Source organism: Panthera leo, chromosome C2 (assembly GCF_018350215.1).
Source record: "Panthera leo isolate Ple1 chromosome C2, P.leo_Ple1_pat1.1, whole genome shotgun sequence".
Lineage (NCBI taxonomy): Eukaryota > Metazoa > Chordata > Mammalia > Carnivora > Felidae > Panthera > Panthera leo.
In genome coordinates this window covers 152,322,186-152,344,150 of record NC_056687.1, presented here as the reverse complement: position 1 = coordinate 152,344,150, position 21,965 = coordinate 152,322,186, and the positions used below count along the sequence as shown (strand labels likewise).

At 45.7% G+C, this 21,965-nt stretch overlaps 1 protein-coding gene and 1 pseudogene across 7 annotated transcripts in view; one reads left to right on the top strand and one right to left on the bottom strand.

Annotated features, from left to right (window-relative positions):
* CTDSPL (CTD small phosphatase like) overlaps window positions 1-21,965 on the top strand; it is a 121,235-nt gene that overhangs the window by 87,610 nt on the left and 11,660 nt on the right. For 5 of the 7 annotated variants that reach the window (XM_042954704.1, XM_042954703.1, XM_042954707.1 and 2 more), the window contains exons 3-5: window positions 6,425-6,457; window positions 12,922-13,023; window positions 18,766-18,822. In XM_042954704.1, the coding sequence (XP_042810638.1) occupies window positions 6,425-6,457; window positions 12,922-13,023; window positions 18,766-18,822 (192 nt within the window). The remainder of the gene's footprint in view (window positions 1-6,424; window positions 6,458-12,921; window positions 13,024-18,765; window positions 18,823-21,965) is intronic. The other 2 variants (XM_042954705.1, XM_042954708.1) reach the window with 1 other exon arrangement.
* Window positions 16,243-16,927, bottom strand: LOC122229507 (annotated as a pseudogene).

The following is a 21,965-nucleotide window of genomic DNA, read 5'->3' as shown; positions in this document are numbered from 1 at the left end:
TAGGGGAGCACATGCCTGGATGTGTGCTGTTGAAATTCTGAAATTTACGGGCACCCGGGGGGCTCAGTCAGCTGAGTGTCCGACTTCAACTCACGTCCTGATCCCACTGTTCGTGGGTTCGAGGCCCGCACTGAGCTCTGCACTGACCGTGTGGAGCCTGCTTTGGATTCTCTCTCCCTCCCTCTCTCTGCCCTTTCCCTGCTCCCCGCCACCCCACTCTCTCCCTCTCAAAACATAAATAAACTTTAAAAAAAAATTCTGAAATTTAAGTGTGAAGAGACAATCTGGCAAGCTACCAGAACGAGATATTTTCAAAAGAAAGAGAATTACAGCAGTACCAGACTTCTCATCAACAATACTGAAAGCCAGAAGACTATGAAAAAAAATGTTACAGGCTATTGAGAGAAAAGAATTCCAGACCAAAAATTCTATATGTGACCAAGATAGCATTTATCTGTTGAAGCAAAGGGAGTGCATTTTCAGACATGTCATGATTCAGAGAGGGGACCGAAAGAAGCCTGGGCGAGATTGATATTCCGTTATGATACAATTATAGAAGACGTAAGAATAAGTACCACCTGTTAGGGATAGAACCGTACAAGCAGCACAGTTAGGAAATAGATCCTGAAAATTCACAAGGAGTGAAAGGAGAAATGGGCAGCAACGTGAGTAGGCCGTCAAAACTGAGAAAGGGGGAAGAGAACAAACATCAATAGTAAACCTAACATAAAGAGGAGGCATAAAACCCAAGTTCAGTGAACCAGATTCCCCTCACAAAAGACCACGACCGTATCAGATTGGCTTGACAAATTCATCTGTATGCTGTTTCCAAGAATAGACCTGCATCAGATAGGAACGATTTTGGCAGCAAGGAAAAGAAAACTGAGAAATAATAGCTTAAACAAATAGGGGATTATTTTCTCACATAAAAAGCCTGAGTCTGGCAGTTGCCGGGGTTTGTTTAGGTGCCCGATGATGCCATCAGGGACCCAGGTTCTTTCTGTTCTTCCGTCTTTCCATTTTTCCGCTCCACCGTCCTTGGCGCGGTTGCCCTCATCCCCATGCTTGTTTATTATCCCAGAGTCACAGGCTTCAGACAGCATATCCACATCCGAGGGAAGAAGGCGGGGAGGAGTACCCCCACCTAGGCCGCTTGTATGGGAAGTCAGTGCTCTCACAGAAAACCCCAGGGTATGTCTCCTTCTGTCTGCATGGCCAGAACTTTGTCACACGGCTACCCTCTGGCAGCAAGGGAAGGGAGGCCCGAAAGGGGAAGACTTTAGACTGGCCTATTCACACCCTCCGCAGAATCAGAGCTCTCTCACAAAGGAAAAAGGAGAAATGGCTGCTGAGTCAACGTGCCAGTCGGCGTGGGCTCGGTTAGGCCGTAGGCACAACCCCCAGACCTCAGAGGCTGCAAACGGTAAAAGTCTGGTTTTCACTCACGCTACACGTTGATCGGGGGTCAGCTGTGGCACTTGTCCAGTAGATCTATAATGTGAGCCACCTGTGTTGTTTAAATTTTTCTAGTAGCCTCATTCTTAAAAATATTTCTTAAGAGTTGAAATTGCTCTTAATAATACATTTGATTTAACCGAAGACCTCCAAAACATTATTTCAACATGTAATCGATAGAAAAAAACTATCAATGAGATAAAATTTATACTCTTGTTATCTTACTAATTCTTCAAAATCTGATATGTATTTTATACCTATAGCGCATCTTAACTTAGCTCTAACCACCTTTTCACAGGGTCGGTAGCCACACGTGACTCATAGCTACCGCCATCAGATTACGTAATGTAGCTCATCCTCATTCATGGACTCAGACTGAGGAAGGCCCCATCTTTTTGCTTTCGTCGTTGCTGTAGCAGGAAAAGGGAGTGTGGTGAATCACACTGGCTCTTAAAGTCTTCACTCAGAAGTAACATGCCTTGGGGTGCCCGGGTGGCTCAGTCGGTTGAGCATCTGACTCTTGATCTCAGCTCAGATCATGCTCTCAGGGTTCGAGCCCCACATTGGGCTCCATGCTGGGCATGAAGCCTACTTAAAAAAAAAAAAAAGAAGTCACGTGCCTCATTTTAACTTACATCTTCTTGGCCAAAGCAATTCACATAACTATGCTTAACTTCAAGGAGCGTGGAAGTGCAGTCCTACTGTGTGCCCAGAAAGAAAACTGGAATTACTATGACAGTAGATGACTAGTAGTTTCTGACCCAACATCTAATATACGGTGGTTTTTAAAAGATGGAAAATAGATGGGCAAAATGGAAAAAGCAGATAAGATAACCAGAAAGCAAAGGTGACAAAATTGGTATCAGACAGGGGCGCCTGGGTGGCTCAGTCGGTTGAGCGTCCGACTTCAGCTCAGGTCATGATCTCACGGTTCGTGAGTTCGAGCCCCGTGTCGGGCTCTGGGCTGATGGCTCAGAGCCTGGAGCCTGCTTCCGATTCTGTGTCTCCCTCTCTCTCTGCCCCTCCCCCATTCATGCTCTGTCTCTGTCTCAAAAATAAATAAACATTAAAAAAAAAAATTTAAAAAAAAATTGGTATCAGACAAAATTCGAGGCCAAAAACAAACAAGAGAAAGAGGGACGTTTTCTAATGATAATAGGTCTGATACATCAAGTGTGTAATAGCCATAACCTTTGTATACTATACTAATCAACAATATAGACAAATATGTAGAAGAAAACCACTTAAATACGATAAAAAACTGTCTTCTAGAAATACAGGGTGCCTGGCCGGCCTCGTTAGTATAGTGTGCGACTCTTGATCTCAAGAGTTGTAGCTTTGAGCCCCGTGTTGGCTGTAGAGATTACTTAAAAATAAAATCTTTGGGGCGCCTGGCTGGCTCAGTCACAAGAGTATGTGACTCTTGCTCTCGGGGTTGTGGGTTCAAGACCCACACTGGGTATAGAGATTACTTAAATAAATAATTTTTTTAATAAAATAAAATATTTAATAAATAAATACAGCAAGCCACATAGGAAAATCTCTGGCAGTTTCTGGCTAATGTAAGAAGATAAGAAAATGAAACAATTGATATAAATATGAAAAACATTGGAGGTTAGCTTTATTTGCATATGACATGATTATTTACATAGAAACCCCAAAATACTTCAAAAAATGGAATCATTAAAAGGTTTTGCTCTGGTAGCTCTTAATTATAGAGAAATGTGTTAGGTTTCTAGATAAGACTTAAACTTTATATAGAAGAAATAATGTCGAAGAATAGCTGAGAAAATTTTGGGAAAAAATCATGAAAAGATGACTTCCCTTAACCTTACTCTACATTGGTGTGGAAAACCTATTCGTGGAATTTATATGATGAGATTCCACTGTAAACCCTGTTGCGGCCCCAAATTCTAACGTGTTCCCTCGGTGAGCTTTCCTCGTACTCTCCCTCCCCCAATTTAGATCATTGCTTTAGAGAATCGCCATTAGCAAAAGGACCATCGTTGGTACCCTAGGCCTGTGAAGGATTCAAACAAAGAGAAGAATTGCGGCTGTCTTGGTAAAAGTTTTAATTTAAAAATAGTATTTGCCTAGGTGAAATGGCATGAGAAAATGGCGGCGTACCTCTGGCAGGTTTCTTGGAGTAGCTGGCTGTATATATGAGAGAATAAAGGCCTTTCAAGGCAGTTCTCTGGCAGAGCTAGGCTTACCCGGACTCAGTATTCATTCCTGGACTTCTTCACTTACGTTTGTCACAATTGCTTTTTAAAGAATTAACTCTAAGTAATGCATCATTTGCATTGCACTTACTATTCGGTCTGTAAGACCAGACCCCACAGAAAGAACCTGTCAAAGTGGGGCAGCTACTGCCTAGAGGACCCTCTGCCCTCCCTCTCACTCAGCTTGGTCAGGACAACTGGAACACAGCCCAGGCACATTAGACGTGGAAGCTGGTTCTAGGCCCATCTCTACCGCTGGCCCCCAGCTCTCCCTGCCTCTTGGAACTCAGCATGCCGGAAGCAGAGAGAAGGCTGTGGACAGAGTGCAACAGGTGGCATCTAGGGTTCTATCCACATTACGTATTCGCTTTGTCCTGGAGAAATGCTTCAGCAGCAGTGGCCTAGAGTGGCAACCATTGCCTCCATCACAGTTAACAACCTGGACCTGCACGCCAGTTGCCCAAAATAAAAGGGTGTGCAGCCCCTGACGAGAGGCAAGAAGAAGTCAGCGCCCAGGGGACCCCAGTGGCCCAGACCACGGAGGACTAATCAGGGAGAGGACAGAGGAGAGGGATTGCTGAACACTCCCTAATACGTGCATACCCCATGCGCGCGCGCAAACTTCCGGGGTGATTTTCCAGCCCAAACATCTGTCCAGAATAGCACCTTCGGTCCTAGCCTGTGTTTTGCCAAGCCCTTCAGGTATTTGCTGTTGTTATCTCTTCCTTCACTGATGTGCTCATCTTGTCTGAAGGTACACCTGTGTGTTGGGCTGTTTGTAGCCTCCCACTAGTGCAGTGCTCCTCACTTAGAGATGATCTTGCCCCCTAGAGAACATCTGACAACATCTAGAGACATTTTCGATTGTCGCTCCAGGAGTTCTACTGGCATCCGGTGGGTAGAGGCCAGGGATGCTGTGGAACATCTTACAATGCTCAGGACAGCCCTCGCAGCAAAGAGTTACCAGGCCCAGAATGTCAGTAGCTCCAGGGTTGAGAAACTCTCCTCTGTCGTGACCCAACAGGCTTGTGAGCTTCTGCTTGAAGTCTCCCCACCAAGAGCAGCCACCTCCTAGATCCAGATGTTGGGAGTAATATTACTTAAGAGCTTCTGAAATGAACTTCTCTGCAGAAGTTCTTAAAAATGGATTTGATTTGATTGCACCTTTGTGTTGGAGAGCAGCACAGCTCTGCCTTGAATAATGGCAGAAGGCAGTTTAGGATCCTTAAGGCAAGCCCCAAGTGTCCTGAAAAAGGAAAGAGCTATCAAGAGGATCTCGAGAGGAAACAGGAGTTGCTGTTACTCGGCAGAGGTGGTAACTAGGGCTGCAGATGATCAAGAAGTTGCTAACTGGTGTTTAGAGTCAGAGCAGAGCCCAAAGAGGTGCCAGCCACCTGCCACTGTCAGCAATCTGGTTTGACCCCTTCCCATGAGACCCTGGTCACAAGTGACGCCCTCGGTAAAGATGGATACACTTTTCACAATAGTTCCATGTGGGAGACCAGGAAACCGTCTCCTATATCCTCATCAGGAACTGTGATGCTGGTATTTATTGCCTCCCATCCTTCCATCTAAAAAAGAAGAAACAGAAACTGGAACTGCTCAGTGGAGATAACGGAGAAGAAGTGTTCTTTTTTTAGCATTTATTAATGATGCTAAAATAAAATGTTTTGGAGTGCCTGGATGGCTCGGTCGGTTAAGCATCCGATTCTTGATTTCTGCTCAGGTCATGATCTCACGGTTTGTGAGTTCAAGCCCTGCATTGCACTGACAGTGTGGAGCCTGCTAAGGATTCTGTCTCCCTCTCTCTCTGCCTCTCCTGTGCATGCACTCTCTCTCTCTCTCAAAATAAATAAATAAGCTTAAAAAAAATAAAAATGAAATGTTTCCATCAACCGGGTTTGGAATGGCTGGCATTCCAGGGTTGCAGAATGGGTGAGGCCCCACTTTGAGGCCTGAATTTTCTTAACACTCCCTGCAAATACAGTTTCTGTTCCCCTTAAAGGGGACTCTGTCTCCCTTCTGTCCAGTCCTCCTCTAGAAGAAAACCTGGAGTGACCAGGGGATTCCTTGTAATCTGATAAACTAGTCTTCCTTCCTCTACATATTGTATTGACTTAAGGCTTAGTCTTTTTAGGGAATAACTAACTTAAAAACAAGAAATAAGGCAGTTACTAGAGGGATTAATGGATCAAAGTAGTATATGGGCTTTTGTGTTTATTTTTCAATTAAGGATTAAATTCCTGGGAGTAAGGGAGGCACCATTTAAATAAGCAAGATTAGGGGCACCTGGGTGGCTCAGTAGGTTGAGCGTGTGACTTCGGTTCAGGTCACGATCTCACCCTTCGTGGGTTCGAGCCCCGCCTCGGGCTCTGTGCTGTCAGCCTGGAACCTGCCTCACTTTCTGTATCTCCCACTTTCTCTCTGCCTCTGCCCTGCTTGTGCTCTCTCGCTCTCAAAAATAAATAAGAAACATTAAGAAAAACATTTAAACACGCAAGATTAATGAGCCTTAGGAATCCAGCCTGGTTTGTCAGGGGTGGGGGGTGTCTGGGAGGCAGAGTGGAGCCCAGTGCCCTAATTGGAAAATCGTTGGGTTCCTCCTGTTCATTGAACACCACCAGGGTGCAGAGAACAGGAAATCATAGGGCTGCCGTACTCAAGAGTGCTTTGAAGTTTCTTTTGAGTATATGATCTACTTACTTCTCTTCAAACCTGACAATGATTTCTTTTTTCTTTTTCCTTAGGGTGACCAGAGGCAGGTCATTCCCATACCAAGTGTATGTATATTTATCAAATTTTATTTAAACACGTGTAGAATCTTGTAGCTTTGGGCCTACTAATATAAATGGTTATTTAAATGTTCTTGCATACATTGAGTTTTAGCATATGGTACAAACAGCTCTGTTCTGTTGAAAAATGAAGCTACATTTTAAACTGTGAGTAGAAGGTTTCTCAGGAACAGCAGGACAACCAGCATCTAGTCACCAAATTCTCACCTTTCCTTTCTTTCTGCGAAGGGCCTCCAAGCTAAGGCGGCCTGCTGCCCTTCCCCACCCCCAGCACCTCAGCCCCAGCTCCATAGACTGGGAGAACAAACTTTTGCCCAGACGTAGGATTCTGCAGCAGGCTGTGTCCCAGGGGGCTCCTCCAGCCCATGTCCTGGGTGAGCAGACCGTTTCTGACTTACTCAGCAGGGTCAGTAGCTTGGCCTTGGCTCTAAGATCAGAAAAAAATTGCCCCAATTGTATTCCCTGAACTTGAAGCTGTTCCAGCTGGGCACTCCTGTGGGCCACCATTTCTCTCTCCAGCCTCGGAATCTGGGAGAGGAGCCCCACCAGTGGTCAACGTCAGCACGGGCCACCCCTCAGACATCCACTGTCCCCACTGTCCCTGCTCTTCCTCCTGCTCTGACAGCAAGAGCCATTCAGCCTGAGGCTAAGCCGGCAAGAAACAGACCAGTGACCGACTCTCCAAAGAGACTTGCGCCAGAGATGTCCGTATCCAACAGACCTTTTAAACAGTCCTGTGTCCTTATGGAAGGATTTAGATTTTAAAAGATGTCCATAAATTGATACTTTAATCCCTAAAGAGTCTCTGATTCAGATTGTTTGATTCACATCTGTGCATCTAACTTTCCGTGGACTTTTTTATCTCACAGAGAAGAATGGATTTCATTAGTACAGGTTGACTCCAAATTTGGTAATGAGTGTCACTTATAAAATAATAAATTGCCCCCTAATTTTTTGATAATTCCATTTTTCTCAGGACTTTAACTCTCCATTGATTAACAAGTTTCAAGGGTTTGTGGAGTAGTTCTGACTTCACCAGCATGCCTGGAAGTCAGGCTTTGTCAGGAAGACTGACTTTATTCAAAAAGATTGATCAGGCAGCAGGGCTTCTCATCTGGTGTTTGAGTAGGATACCCAGTGGGATTGTTACCAGAGGTCTCCTTTTCACCGTTATGCAAAGTAATTTCATACATTTCTTCCTACAAGATACCTACATGAAATAGATGACAGGTGCCACCTCTCCCCCTACCTGTGATACTCCCATAGCACTGGTTTTTCTCAAAGTTCATTAAGTGCCAAACCAAGCATTTGTCAGGGTAAAACTCTGCTGAGGAAAATGACCCTTCCCCCACAAATCTCAACACATTCTGGAATCCCAGAATGAAATAGCCAAGGGGAAAAAGATCCCTTATATAATTTAGTGCGGTGTTAGATCAATACACTGCTGGCTCCTTCCTACAAATAAGAGTCTAGGTCAGGCCTCGTGAATCTCTGAAATATCTTGCAGAAAAACAAAGCCTAGCTCAAGTAACTTGCATCATTGAGTGAGAGCTTCCAGAAAAGCAGTCTACCGACGGGCATGCACGACTGAGCCCAAGTCCATCTGGAGTCCAGTTCAGCCCCAGGATTCGAGACTTGGGATCCCCTGCAGAATCTGTACGCACATGGCAAGGCCACAAGTCACATAAATGAAATAGCCGTGCCCTTTCTGGATCACAGGGGACCTGGTGGGTGCTGGGAGCCCCTGTGAGCTTGGGGTGCCGTACTGTAGGGCCAGAAATCCAGGCTTGTGCTAATCCCAAACCAGGGCCTACAGCCTCTTGAAAGCTGTTTCCAGGCCCTGAAGGTGAAAGGTACCCCTGAGCCTGTGGGTGCCCAGTATAGTTCTGGCTGGAGCCCACTCCCCCCCTAACCCCATCCCCACATCTCTGCTTCCCACCATGCCCCTCTTATTTCATTGTCATGCTATTCTCTTAATGTGTGCAGCTTTGGTCTTTTGAGTTTTTACTAAGCAATAATTCAAGCTCATAGTTGTAAAAAATACTGTAAGAATAAAGCAGAAAGAAGAAAAAATCTCCCAACATGGTCCTAATCCCTGAAATAATCACTTTTAATATTTGTTATGTATCCTTCCAGAAATTTTCTAAATAAACACAACCATATTGACACAAATGAGAATTTGGCAAGGTATTTTTTTGCTTTAAACAATATACTTTGAACATCTTTCCAAATATCGGTGCATAGTGATCTGCCTCATTGTTTTACTCGTCCTTGATGGCGTTTATTTTGTTTCTACTTCTCAACTATTACTAATACTTCTCTTGGGAATATTCCTGTGCATGTATGTTTATGGACTTGAGTTATAGTATCTGTTGTGATCAGGATATAACTTACATCTTGGGTAGATTAAAGCCAAATTGTCCTCTGAAAGCCTGACTTACATTCCCACCAGGAGTGTGTGGGATTGCCCATTCCCTTATCAGAAATGACAGTAATCAAATATTTAATTTTTGCTGATCTGTGAGCAAAGAATAGTGTATCGATTCATTGCTTTGATTTGCATTTCTTTATGAATGAGTATGAACATCTTTTCACGGGTTTATTGTCCATATGTCTTTCTGCCTCCCTGTTCATTCCTTTTAGAGTTTATACTGTTATCTTTTTAATTTCAAGGAAATTAGGACTTCCCCCCCAATTTATGGTATATCTTTTGGCCTTGTTTATAATCATTTTGGCCACAAAGAAGTTTAATTTTATACAGGCGAATGTTTTAATCTTATCCCTTATGGCTCCTGGTTTTTTATGTCACACTTAGAAAGATCTCCCCACTCTATGACTGTGACCCATATTTTCTCCTAGCGTTTTAATGGTTTTATCTCTACACTTAAATCTGTGATCCATCTGGAATTCACGTTGGTGTAAGGCGTTAAGTAGTGATCCGGCTTTATTGCCTTTTCCGAGTGGCAAGTCACACGTCTCGACGCTATTTATTGATTAATCCATCTTTTGTACACCTGTTGAAAATGACATTTTTATCTGGACTTGATGTTACAACATTCCACTTAATAACGTTTGTTGCCCAGCCGTCAGCTGGGATTTGGGGCCCTCCACACATCTTATTGGAAGCCTCGTGGGCTATCCAATAATAAAAGTCAGGTAGTAAAGGATAAGGGAAAGAAGCAGAGGGCCAGCTTTAGAATCCCCTGAAGTTTGGGTGGCCTTGGCTGAAGGTGAGAGTTCAAGTGCTTTGGCCCCAGCAAAGAATGCGGAATGTGACTGGGGCTGTGACCCGATTCCTCCCATTGTTGCTCTTGGAGGAATCTCACTCTCGATGCTCACGGTGCAAGGTTGACAGCGTAGCTGAGTCACGACGGTGCGAGAGGAGAATAGGAGGAGAAATGAGTTTTCTAGCAATTACATTTCTGCTCTGTGTGCCTAAGCCTGTTAGTAAACAGTAGTATACTTTTTTCCCACCGAACCTTATGGAGAACCTATCGGCAGAACAACGATTGTGATTAAAAATGGTCTAGAGTTTCCTTCGCCTCCTCCCGCAGAAGCCCTGAGACCTCTGCCCTCAGCTCTGAGGCTTGGGGAGCACAGTGCGCAGACTGTGGGCCTGGGACTCTTATGTGCAGAAACCCCAATCTAGTGTGCCAAGAATGTTTCCGCCTCTAAGACCTGTGAGGGTAAGTGGGATGGGTGCCCCGGGAACCTGAGAGTTAACTATTCATGGCTGCCAGTTCACTACCGAGGTTGGAAAATTCCAGATCTTCTCCCAGGAAGAGAACTGGAATGAATGCCCTTCCTAAATCTTAGAGGGCAAACCAAGGTTCCTTCCCCCCCCGCCCCCCCCTCACATTTTTGCTCCCTACCCTCACCCTCTCCATCCCCCTGGCAGTGTCCTCCGTGTACTTTGGAGCAAGACTTGGTTTGTATGAAAAGGCTCTTCTTGATGTAACCGGTGTCTCTCTTGTTCTCCAGTTTTTTGATGGCCTGGGAGAAAATTTGCCCCAGGACGTTTTTAGTTAATAATTCAAGCATCACCTGAACAGATCAATTGAAGTAACAAAGCACTATTGCAATTATATAGTGTCCTTGCGTGTGCCAAGGACACAGCTGTCCAGAAGAATTTTTACCAGTGGTCCGAGGAATTTGCATTAATCTAAAGCCAAGCTCTCAGAGAAGCTGTGTGTGTTTAGGAAGCGGGGCTGAGGGTTCACGGAACCCTCCTTACCCATTGTCCCCAGCCCCGCCTTATTCTCTGCAGCACAAATGCTAAATCAGTAGCTTACTTATGAGGAGTCTCACCCTTCTCCCTCTTCTCTCTCTTCTCCCTCTTCTCTCTCTTCCAGTAGTACCTGAGGTCTTTTCTGTCCTGTTAACTCAGAGAGTGCTTGCAAAGTGTGGGTTAAATATGCTCAGAAAGTAATTTTTATTCTCAGGTCCGGAAAATAACTGAGCCGCTTTTGGCAGATCTTTGACGTTTTCAGATCTGCTAGGGACGGAATCATTTCCATCCCTAGAGCCTTATTTCCCAGGCGAGCAATTACATAAAGTTTAAATGTTGTTTTAGTATATAAATGCATAGAGACTGGACAGACATGCACCGAACTGAAAAGAGGGGCACCCGGGAGAGGAATGGGGAGCAGGGAAAAGGAAATAGTTGTCTCTTGCGTGCCTGTATTCTTTACAATGAGAATGTGTTTTTATTACATAATCGTGTGATAAGAAATTAAATTTTATTCTGGTCACAAGCATGCCTTCTGCTATGGCCCAAACAACAGAAATAGCTCAAACCCTCTTTATTATGTTCACTTACAGAGCTCACCATATTCTGCCTTTTTAAAACACTGAATACAAAACTTCTTCTTGCGAGTTTATTGTAATGTTTCTAGCACCCTGCTTGCTTGCTGATTTATAGTGAAAGACAGAATCCTTTTTAGGACCCTGAATCCCATGTCCCATGTCCAAGGTGCATCTCCTCCCGGTGCTACTGGGAGTACTGGGGAGGGAATACTGCTTGGTGAACTTTAATTAGAGCCAAGGGAGTTGGGAGGACGTGAAGGCTTCTTCTTCTAGATGATGTTGGACAGGAGGAAACACCCACTGGAGAGAGCCCCTATCGAATTAGAGTCACCACTCAGCCCTAGACCAGTTGATCATCACGCTTGCAAATTTACCTACCCGGTTGACTTCCTGTGTTCCGTTCACTACGGAACCAGCTAAAGTCCAAAATTAACCCTGGATCTTGACTAATATTCACTGTAACCTCCCGTCTCCCCTCCTCCAAAAAAGGAGATAATCCATTCAAAAGGGAATACTTCTTGATTTCATTTTTTTCTTGTTTTGTTTTGGGGTTTGTTTTGATAAGCTAAATTTTCTGTTCTTCAGTGGCTAGGGACACAGTTTTTGTGTGTGTGTTTTGTTTTGCATTAAATGTTGAACAGAGTTTGACCTTCTTCCAGGAGAGAAAATTAGCTAGTTAACATTGGGTACGGAATATGCCACAAAGTAAACTGAAGTACTTGGAATCACTTCTAGAATGAGGCAAAACCCAAAGAAATAAAACTCTAAATCACGAATGACTTTGGCTGCCGATATCCAGCAGCTTATTAACTCTTTACAACCTCTTTACCACAAGATTAGAGTCAGCTACTACAAAGACATAAATAGGTTTTCTGATCCACAAACACCATGTGGATTAAAGTATAACCTCCAGAGACTGAGGATCCAAGGGGTAAGTGCTACCTTCACTCAGTACTGCAGTGGGGTGGACACAAGTCAGGGCCCTGTACCTGGACCACTTTTATTTCTGTTTTCTATTATTGGAAGTCCGTTTGGATTGTGCTTTGCTCGTGGATCCATAGGTCCTCTTCAAGTTTCTGAAAATTGTGGTCGTTAAAACAAACCAGCAAAAAACCACTGCGGTTCCAGTATAGCTGTAAAATGTACTTCTATACCACAGGGAACTTCAGACAAAAACGATCCCCAGGAAATGGGCCCGCGTAGTTAGAATAGCTAATATAATGGAGTATTTATTTTGTGTAGCCCATTTTAATAATAACTAGCCACCATGTATATACCAGGCAGAACACTGGGCATTTTACCACAGTTACAGCTGAGAGCAACAGCCTTCCATGGCAGGTAGTACTATCCCAATTTACAGCCAAGAAGAGACAGATCTGATACTCACACCCTGACTTGTCTGGTTCCAAAACTGAGGCCCTCCAATAGCCATTCAGATGACGGCACATTATTTATTAAAACTTCAGTTGTAAACTACGTAGTCCTACTGTTTTTAATAACATCCCATGATGTGCTTAATCAGGCATTTACATGTCTGATCTCATTTATAACCTCGCTGACAACATGATACAGCGATAAGGGGATTGATTGGTTGGTACGTCTTCTACATAAAGGTAATAATACTGATTTTTTTTTTTTCACTTTAGCCACCAGCTAAATACCTCCTTCCAGAGGCGACGGTGCTTGACTATGGAAAGAAATGTGTGGTCATTGATTTAGATGAAACATTGGTGCACAGTTCATTTAAGGTAAATCAACATAAAAAGCAATCCATAACCTTTGTGATTTTGGTCATGGTGTATCGGAAAAGGAAAAATAGAAAGGATGACATCACTGTTCATGAAGAAATCCCAGTAATAGTTGCTTATTACCTCCGGTGAACATTAACTCGAGGAGTTGAATACTACCTGCTTAGTTTGGTGGGAAATGCTGGGCTGCCGGTGTCACTGAGACCCCATTCTTACCTATGAGGTTTGAGTTTCCCAACCCTCCAACCCCTGCAGAAATACTTCTCGGATGGCAAAAGGCCATCAATGTGCCAGCGCCCCAGGACACCACCGTGTGTTTGTGAAGGTAGCTAGAGTGCTGTATGTCTTATTGGAAGGGACAGGGGAGGCACTGTTAAAACTGTCAAGCAACCTGCTGTCTTGGGAGTTTCCCCAGACCAATTTTTGAAAGATGTCCAACTCTGAAGACGACTTCCAGAGTTACGGCCTCCGAGCAGATTCAGCCATTTGTTTCGAGCTTTTTCGTGACAGGAGGTAGCTGGGCGTTTTTTTTGTTTTTTTTTTTTTTACAAGCTTCATAGCTGAATGAGGATCCGTCCACCGTATGACTTCCCTCCTGAAGGGGGCGGGGCTGCAGCGATGTCACAGGGAGCATCAGACAGTCTCGTCTCGTGTCTGCCTCGTTGCTCACTCCATCCCCTCCCTGCCAGAATGGCAGCACAAGTTATGAATTACCAAAGGGCCTCCGTGGGGAAATGGCTGTGGCTACGCTATTCAGAAATGACTTCATGAACCATCTCTCCATTTTTTGAAATGAGACAGGTTTTTTAAAAGAGGCAAATGAGGGGCGCCTGGGTGGCTCAGTCGGTCAGGCGACCGACTTCGGCTCGGGTCATGATCTCGCGGTTTGTGGGTTCGAGCCCCGCGTCGGGCTCTGTGCTGACAGCTCAGGGCCTGGGGCCTGCTTCGGATTCTGTGTCTCCCCCTCTCTCTGCCCCTCCCCTGCTCACACTCTGTGTCTCTCTGTCTCTTGATAATAAATTTAAAAAAATTTTTTAAAGAGGCAGATGGCATGGCACCTGGATAGCTCAGTAGGCTAAGCGTCTGACTTCAGCTCAGGTCACGATCTCCCGGTTTGTGAGTTCGAGCCCCACGTCAGGCTCTGTGCTGAGAGCTCAGAGCCTAGAGCCTGCTTCAGATTCTGTGTCTCCCTCTCTCTGCCCCTCCCCTGCTTGTACTCTGTCACTCTCTCTCTCAAAAATAAATAAACATCAAAAAAAAATTTTTTTTAAGGAGGCAAATGATGAGGGGTGCCTGGGTGGCTCAGTCAGTTAAGCATACAACTCTTGGTCTCAGCTCATGTCTTGATTTTAGGGTTGTGAGTTCAGGCCCAGTGTAAAGCCTACTGAAAGAGAAAGAAAGAAAGAAAGAAAGAAAGAAAGAAAGAAAGAAAGAAAGAAAGAAAGAAGAAAGAAAGAAAGAAAGAAAGAAAGAAAGGAAGAAGAAAGAAAGAAAGGGAAAGAAAGAAAGGAGGGAGGAAGGGAGAGAGAGAGGAGGGAGGGAGGGAGAGAGAGAGAGAAAGAAGGAAGAAAAAGAAAGAAAGAAAAAGAAAAGAGTGAGGGAGGGAGAGAGAAAGAGAAAGAAAGAAGGGAGGGAGAGAGAGAGAGAGAGAAAAAGAAAGAAAGAAAGAAAGAAAGAAAGAAAGAAAGAAAGAAAGAAAGGGAAAGAAGAGGGAGGGAGAGAGAGAAAGAAAGAAAGAAAAGAAAGAAAGAAAGAAAGAAAGAAAGAAAGAAAGAAAGAAAGAAAGAAAGAGAAAGAAAAGAAGGAAGGGAGGAAGGAAGGAAGGAAGGAAGATGGATAGATAGAGGCAAATGATGAAAAAGCTTAAAAATAGGGTATCTGTGTGTTGGAAGGAAGAAGTAGGGTCCTGGTCCTATTTTTCTCGGGGTACTTCTGGAGATGAGCTGCTCCACTATCACTGGCCAGTTTGATCCCATTCCTCCTTGTACCCCAACCCGTGACACCCCTTACTTTGCGGAGAGATATGAAGGCACCCTCCATGGTTGGGAGGCGTGGGGGGTGTCTCACGTGAACCAGTCATTCCTTGACCATTGCAGGGGACGTTGGAAGAGCCATCAAATTTGCCTGAAGAACTTTCTGTCAGAAACATCCTTCCTTATGCCTGCTTCTCACTAAACAGAAGCCTTCCTTGATAGGACAAGGCCAGGCGGTTGTCTGTGAGTCCTTTGGGAGAGTAGAGAAGGTAACACACGTACTCTAGCAGTGAGACAGGCCACTGGGGCCTGGAGGTACCACCTCATTCCCCAGCACCCTGAGGGCCCTTCCAGGATTGGTCCCTGGTTGCCATGACCTTATGTCCCAGCTCAGCTCTGAACAGCACTGGAAGCCTTTTCTCCCCTGTGGGCAAGTTGCTCAGGACTTTTCAAAGGCCTCTGGAGGAAAGCCCTTTGGAGCAGGGGTTATTTGCCATTTCAGCCTGGACAGCTTCATCCCAGGCTCTGGGAGTGTGGGCAATGCTGACCAGACTGCCCGAAGCTATGGAGGGTTCCTGACTCCAAAGGCAGGACCTTAACAGCCCCTGCTGTCTCCAAGGCCTGCTCAAAGAGCATTATACAGAAGCTGATGTGAACAGCGTCTCTTCATTTCTTCCCTCCCTGGCTTGCCTATATTTGCAAGCAGAATATCCTTTATTGTAGGGGCGGGGGGGGGGGGCACTATTCAAATATACTTAACATACAGAGTTATATTAGTTTCAGGTACACGACACAGTGATTCAACAATTCTATACGTTTCTCAGTGCTCATCAAGATACATGTACTCTTTCTTTTTCATCACAAAGGAGATTTTTTATTTGTCACCATTAAATGTCTGAATTTTAAACAGATTCTTACAGGCTCTTACCCATCAGCTCATTCAACGTTAGCACCGGTCTCATCCCCAGTAACTTTTCCAGAACTACCACCTTCAAACCATGAAGCTTCATGAGCTTTTCCAATTCAAACCTGGGCTTCTTCGGCATTTTTACTTTTCTTTTCTTTTTTTTTTTTTAATTTTTTTAATATTTAGTTTTGAGAGACAGAGAGTGCGAACAAGGGAGGGGTTGCAGAGAGAGGGAGATACAGAATCGGAAGCAGTCTCCGGGCTCCGAGCTGTCAGCGCAGAGCCCGACTCGGGGCCCGAATTCACAAACCTGAGATCATGACCCGAGCTGAAGTCAGACACTTAACCGACTGAGCCACCCAGGTGCCCCAGCATTTTTAGTTTTCTAATGAAGACATCACGGGGTGGATAAATAGACTGACCAGCCTTTTCTGTGTCTTTTCCGATGCTGTCCGGAATCAATTTATTGACCAGTTCTTTCAAGTCATTTGCACCTCTCGGGTCATGATTTCCACCATCTTTTTCTGAACTCAGCGGACCTATTGGTGCTGAGTGTAAGAGATCTTCTGAATCTGATTGTTGCTTTTTTTTTTTTTAATAGCAAAGCCAACACAAAACAGACAAAGCAAGTAACCATCAGTAGTCTTGACATCAATATGAGTTTCAATCATAGTCTGCCGTTTTTTGACCATGGAGCACACTTTGTCACGGGAAAGATCCATGCCATGGATGTTAGGCAGTTTTTGCCCTGAACATCCTCAGTAATTAGGTTGGATTTTCTAAATGCAACTTCATCCTTCCACAGATGAGCAGGGCTCACTTCAAAAACACGACCCTTGAGGCCATCAGATGCAGTTTTGGTTCCTTGAGTCCTCGTGACTACTGTTTTTCCAGGATTTCTTATATTAAATGTAGCGGGTGCTTTCACATCCTACCAATCTTTCTTAGAAAGTGGTTCGACCACTTTCTTCGTGGCTGCCTTTTTGCCACCTTTCACAAGGTGCTTATTCTTGCCCACTGCCATGGCACTGCTCAGGGAGCCAAAGGCCAGGTATGTGTGCTCTGAATCTCCTTGATCTATTTCACCCATCCTTCCACCCACCTTCCCTCTGGCAACTGCCTTTATTGTACAGTTTTTAATGTTCTGGGGCATTTCAGAGGCCTTGGAGAATCTGAAAGCTGTGACCTCTCTTGAGATCATACAACTGTAAACCTACAGCTGTTTCACACAGAGGCTCTTAGACCCAGGCTAAGAACCATGGCTTGGCATGGCCTCCTTTACATAGCACGTAAGAAGAAACCGAGGCTGAGGCTTGATTTGAGCTGGGGAATGGTTGTTCTCTTTTAATATACTCTATGGAATATGATTTTGCAATCTAATAATGCCTTGTTAGAGTTTCTTCCTTCATGATTTTGTATTTTGTTGTGGAATTATAAAATACTGAACTCATCCTTGGCCTTCCAACCGCAAGAGTGAATAAACTGTAATCTTAAGCTTCAGGTACTCTATTGAGTGCTTAGCAATGGTTCTGTGTTCTAGTATTTTCTGTTTACTTAGCAAAGAACATTGCATGTGTGTATGATGATGGGCTTAATAAAAGCAGACCCCAGTTCAGATTCTGACCAGAGACTCTGCCCTGCACACCCCTGTCCGCACCCCTGCCCAATAGCCACCGCACACCTGCTGTCTCCTCCTATTTGTCCCAGGGGTTTGTGTTCTGAGTCTCTTGGGCCTGTTCATTGGAGTAGTTGCTACCTCATTTGTGGACTTCCATTTAGAACTTCATGTTAAACCTGGTATTGATTCACACGAGGACTGCCGAAATAATCATGTTTGCATTTTAAGTATCATTAGTATTGTCAAAGAGTTACTTTAAATAGGCTTAAGTTTGTGGCTGTGCTGGGTATTGTGTTACTTAGAACAGAGCAATCCAGGGTGGGCCGGCTCTCCCCACTGCCCAGGGCAGGAGACGGTGCCAGGCAAGGCGGAAATCACTGCTGCTCAGGACCAGATGGAGCCATGGGCACACATCAGACCCATTACCGCAGCTGTGGAAGAGAGGAGAAACGAAGGTCCAGAGGGAAAGGAGCCGAGGCCGTGGCCTGTGGCCTCTGATTTCACCTCACGTCTGTGGCCCTGCTTTGTGTCCTGTGCTCAGCATCTCCTGCCCAGCAGCCCATCACAGGGCAGCTTACATCCGTGGGTCCAATACAAATCAGTTTCCCCCCAAGTCGCAAGTCCTCTGGGACCACTGGGCTCTCACCTCCTCCCCCTGGTGGCCAGTACTGGTTCCACACCATGTGGCAGGGCTCTAGGCGAGAACTGGAGTTTCTGAGGAGCCCCATTCTCTGGCCAGGCTGCCCTACCTTTGTTGTTTAGGCCAGGGAGATGATACAGAGGTTGGACCGAGATGCTGAAAGTTTAACGATATTCAGAACAGAAAAAAATGTGCTTTCCTGCTTGTGCTTATTTTAAGGAATCAAAGCATACTTCAACATCCTTCACCTAAAACTTTTTTCCAGGGACAGCTGGGTGGCTGTCGGTTAAGTGTCCAACTTCGGTTCAGGTCATGATCTCACGGGTCATGGGTTCAAGCCCCACGTTGGGCTCTGTGCTGACAGCTCAGAGCCTGAAGCCTGCTTCAAATTCTGTGTCTCCCTCTCTCTGCTCCTCTCCCGCTCATGCCTGCTTGCTCGCTCTCTCTCTGCCTCTCTCAAAAATAAATAAACATTAAAAAAAATATGTTTAGCTGTTTTTTCCAATAATAAAAACATTGGTCCAGGCAAACCTTATTCTTTCTAAAGTTTCCAATTTTATTTTGTTCTTTCGGATATATTAATTATAATTTCTTTTCTCTCTAGCCCATTAGTAATGCTGATTTTATTGTTCCGGTTGAAATCGATGGAACTATACATCAGGTAAGAAATCAAAGCTGAATCAGAGCTGCAATTAGCATTTTTTGGTAATTACGTTTCCTATGAACTTAATTCTAAATTCCCATTTCATCAACACTTTTATTACTGACTCAAAAGGGAGCAAGCTTTGTAAAATAAATACAGTGATTTCCTGCTTTCTTTTTTTCACCGATGCATTTACTTTATAGTGAGTGTATAAGGGAAACTATAATCCATTTGTAGATAGTAGATGTGGTTGCAAGTTAGAATAGTTCTTTGATTTGATTCAGACTTTTAGAAGTTTCCATATCCCCCACTGGCCTAGCTTGATGGTCTAATTAACTTCCTCATGTAATGGCTTTCGGCTACTCTCCTAGCAGGCAAAAGGAAAATGCCGCAAGTACCCACTTATGGTGGGATGTTGGGAAGAGATGTCAATTTCCAATACCTGCCACTCCAGACTGATCTTGTCACTCCTACATCATGTTCTCCAGCGGATCTTTCGCAAAAATCCCAACCAAAAGGATGTGTGTTTTTGGATCAGGAGACAACTTTGAATAAAGATGCCCTAGTTAATTGGCACGCATCTTTGTTCTGATGGTTTTTTTCCCCTTATCTGCATGAAGCTTCTCCAGGAATAGCTTCATTTATGAACATACTGGAACACTGTGGGAAAACTCCTAGCCTTGGAAGTTGAGGAGTAGGGGCGATTTGTAAGGTTTTCCACAGGGACGGTGTGACCCTCTTCTTGTCGACCCAGGGTCTGAAAGGGAGAGTCTCTGACCTGATTGTGTTTATATCTCAGGAAGGAAAATCTCTCTTGGTGCTTGAGCCATAACAGGATGTCTTTCCTTAACAACACCAGTAGTTTCCTTGGCCCTTGAGGACAGGGTGTCAGAGTTGATGTCTTGGAAATCAGCTGGTCCGACCGTGTCGTTGTCCAGATGGGGAAACTGAGGCTCGGCCAGAGAAAGGGTTGGTTCAAGGTCACATCATGGAAAGAATTAAAATGAGACTTCCAGTCTTTCGCCTCCTGGCCCATGGCTCTTTTCCTGTTACCCTGGTCCCTTCCCTTCCCAGGCAGGAGGTCTTGCCAGGAAGCTGGCCCTTGGAAAGGCAGCTTTATTGCCAGTGTCTCCACATGTCATGCTTTTAAAAGCCAGCAGGGAGCCGAAAGACAGGCACTTGGGCATTTAACATTTGCAAAAGCATCAACTGAATTAACTCAGCATCTGAGAAGCAGTTAAGGCTTCATTTAGTACCTTGGCTTCTGCTACAAAATAACGAGACAAAGGAGAGGCTGCCCGCTGGCATGGCAGGAATTAGGAGAGAAATTAATCCTTCCTTCTTACCTTGCAACTGTGAGCATGACCCTCAGGGCCTGACCTGCGACGGCCAGCCCACTCTCAAAGGAGCCACCCCGGCTCCCCCAGCCTCCCTCCAGACTGTACTGTGATTCATATGGCGATAGATACTCCAGGGTCCCAGGGGTGGGATCAGAAACCCTCTCTCCTGAGGGAATGAAGCCACAGGCGCCAAGAGGAGGACCAAGGCCCTGGCGAAGGCCGTGGCCTCGTTCAAGTAATCCAGGATAGGCTGTGCAGGTCCCGATGGGCCTATTCTTGGTTACTTGCACGCGGACGCGGGCCTGGACGCCGGCATCCGGGCCCAGGACCTTCCTCTCTGCCAGAGGCACCAACACCAGAGTTCCCAAATCAGTCTCCTGCCCTCTGCGTGTAGCAAAGCTTGCTTTCCAAGCAGCATTCCCAAGGAGACTGAGGACCACAGGCCGCACCCGTTCCCTGGCACCGAGGAGCCTCATGGACAAAGTAGGGGCCTGCCCCAGCCCCACCCCCAGCCTCCCAGCTCCTCACGGCCCTGCTGGCGCCCCCGCCAGGCCTCTGGCCCTTCACTCCACCCTCGGCCACAGACCGTGCTTACCCCAGTCTTTCAGTGGGCCACAAGTTTCCCACCGAGTCCTGGCTCTGTGCAGAATTCTTCTGCCATGCACGCATCCCCTGTGTGGTACAGAGCCCCGTCCCCACTCTGTGACTCCGTGGGTAGACAGCTGGCAACATCTGCCATTCACGGCCTCACATGTGCTCCCCCTGACCTGCCTTTCACACTTCCTCTTTAGCCACTTCGTCTGTCCCCCGTCTCTAAAGGGCCGGTCACGAAGGGCTCTGGCCTTGCTCTCACACCCAGGTATTTTCAGGCCAGGTCTCATGCTCCTACCGCTTCCTCTGCCTGGAAGCTTACTTCTCGTCCTTACCAGCCTGGTGAACTCTTGTTCATCCTGCAAGGCCCAGGCCAGATGTTACCTTCTGTGATCCTTCCCCTTGAGAGGGGAGTTCATTGTCCTTAATTTATCTGTCTACTACAACTTGGATATGCATGCTTAGTTTGATTTGTTCTTATTTGTATCTGCTCTAGACTGTGAGCTCTTCAAGGGCAAGGCCTGTGTTTTGTTCATTTTTGTAACTTCTTCAGACTGAGCACAGAGCTGGGGCTCAGTGAATATGAGCTGAATTGAATTTTAATAAGTTTGATTTATTTTAGGGAAGTGGCTAATTTCACATGGAATTTATTCAAGTTTTAATTAGTTCTTCCCTCCTCCCACCTTCCCTATCTTCTCTCACCAGCTTTGCCTTGTCTCCCATTTCCCTGGTCTCCTCAGATTTGTTCAGGTTCCCCAGTCAGGAGCACAGAGCCACCCAGCCACTCCAGGAAGGCCTCTTCTTTGCCCCCCTCTGCCTGGAGGCCCCTCCTGATGGGGCCCTGGGAGTAGGTTGGCGTCACGTCCCCCAAAGTCTATTTCTGTACCGAGCTCAAGTAGAGTCACCTTTGCGGCGTCAAGTGGATGGCTTCCCACACTGACAGGGAGGGCACCTCTCGCCTCTTTGCTGGGCCTGCGCGCCCACCCCAGGCCTTCCTGGCGAGAGAGGTGTTCCAGTCGAGGGTACGAGGTGGCCGCTTGTCCCAGAGCTGCCAGACATTGGGTCGGGCCTGGACGTCTGAATGGACGGCCCCTGGGCCGTAGCCTGTGTCCACATAGGGCCTGACCCACAACACGTACTGAGAAACACGGGTGAGAGAAGGAGCCATTTCGCACAAACACGGCACAACCCTTCTACTTACTGGTTCTGAAGATCCGTAAGACCCCCCAG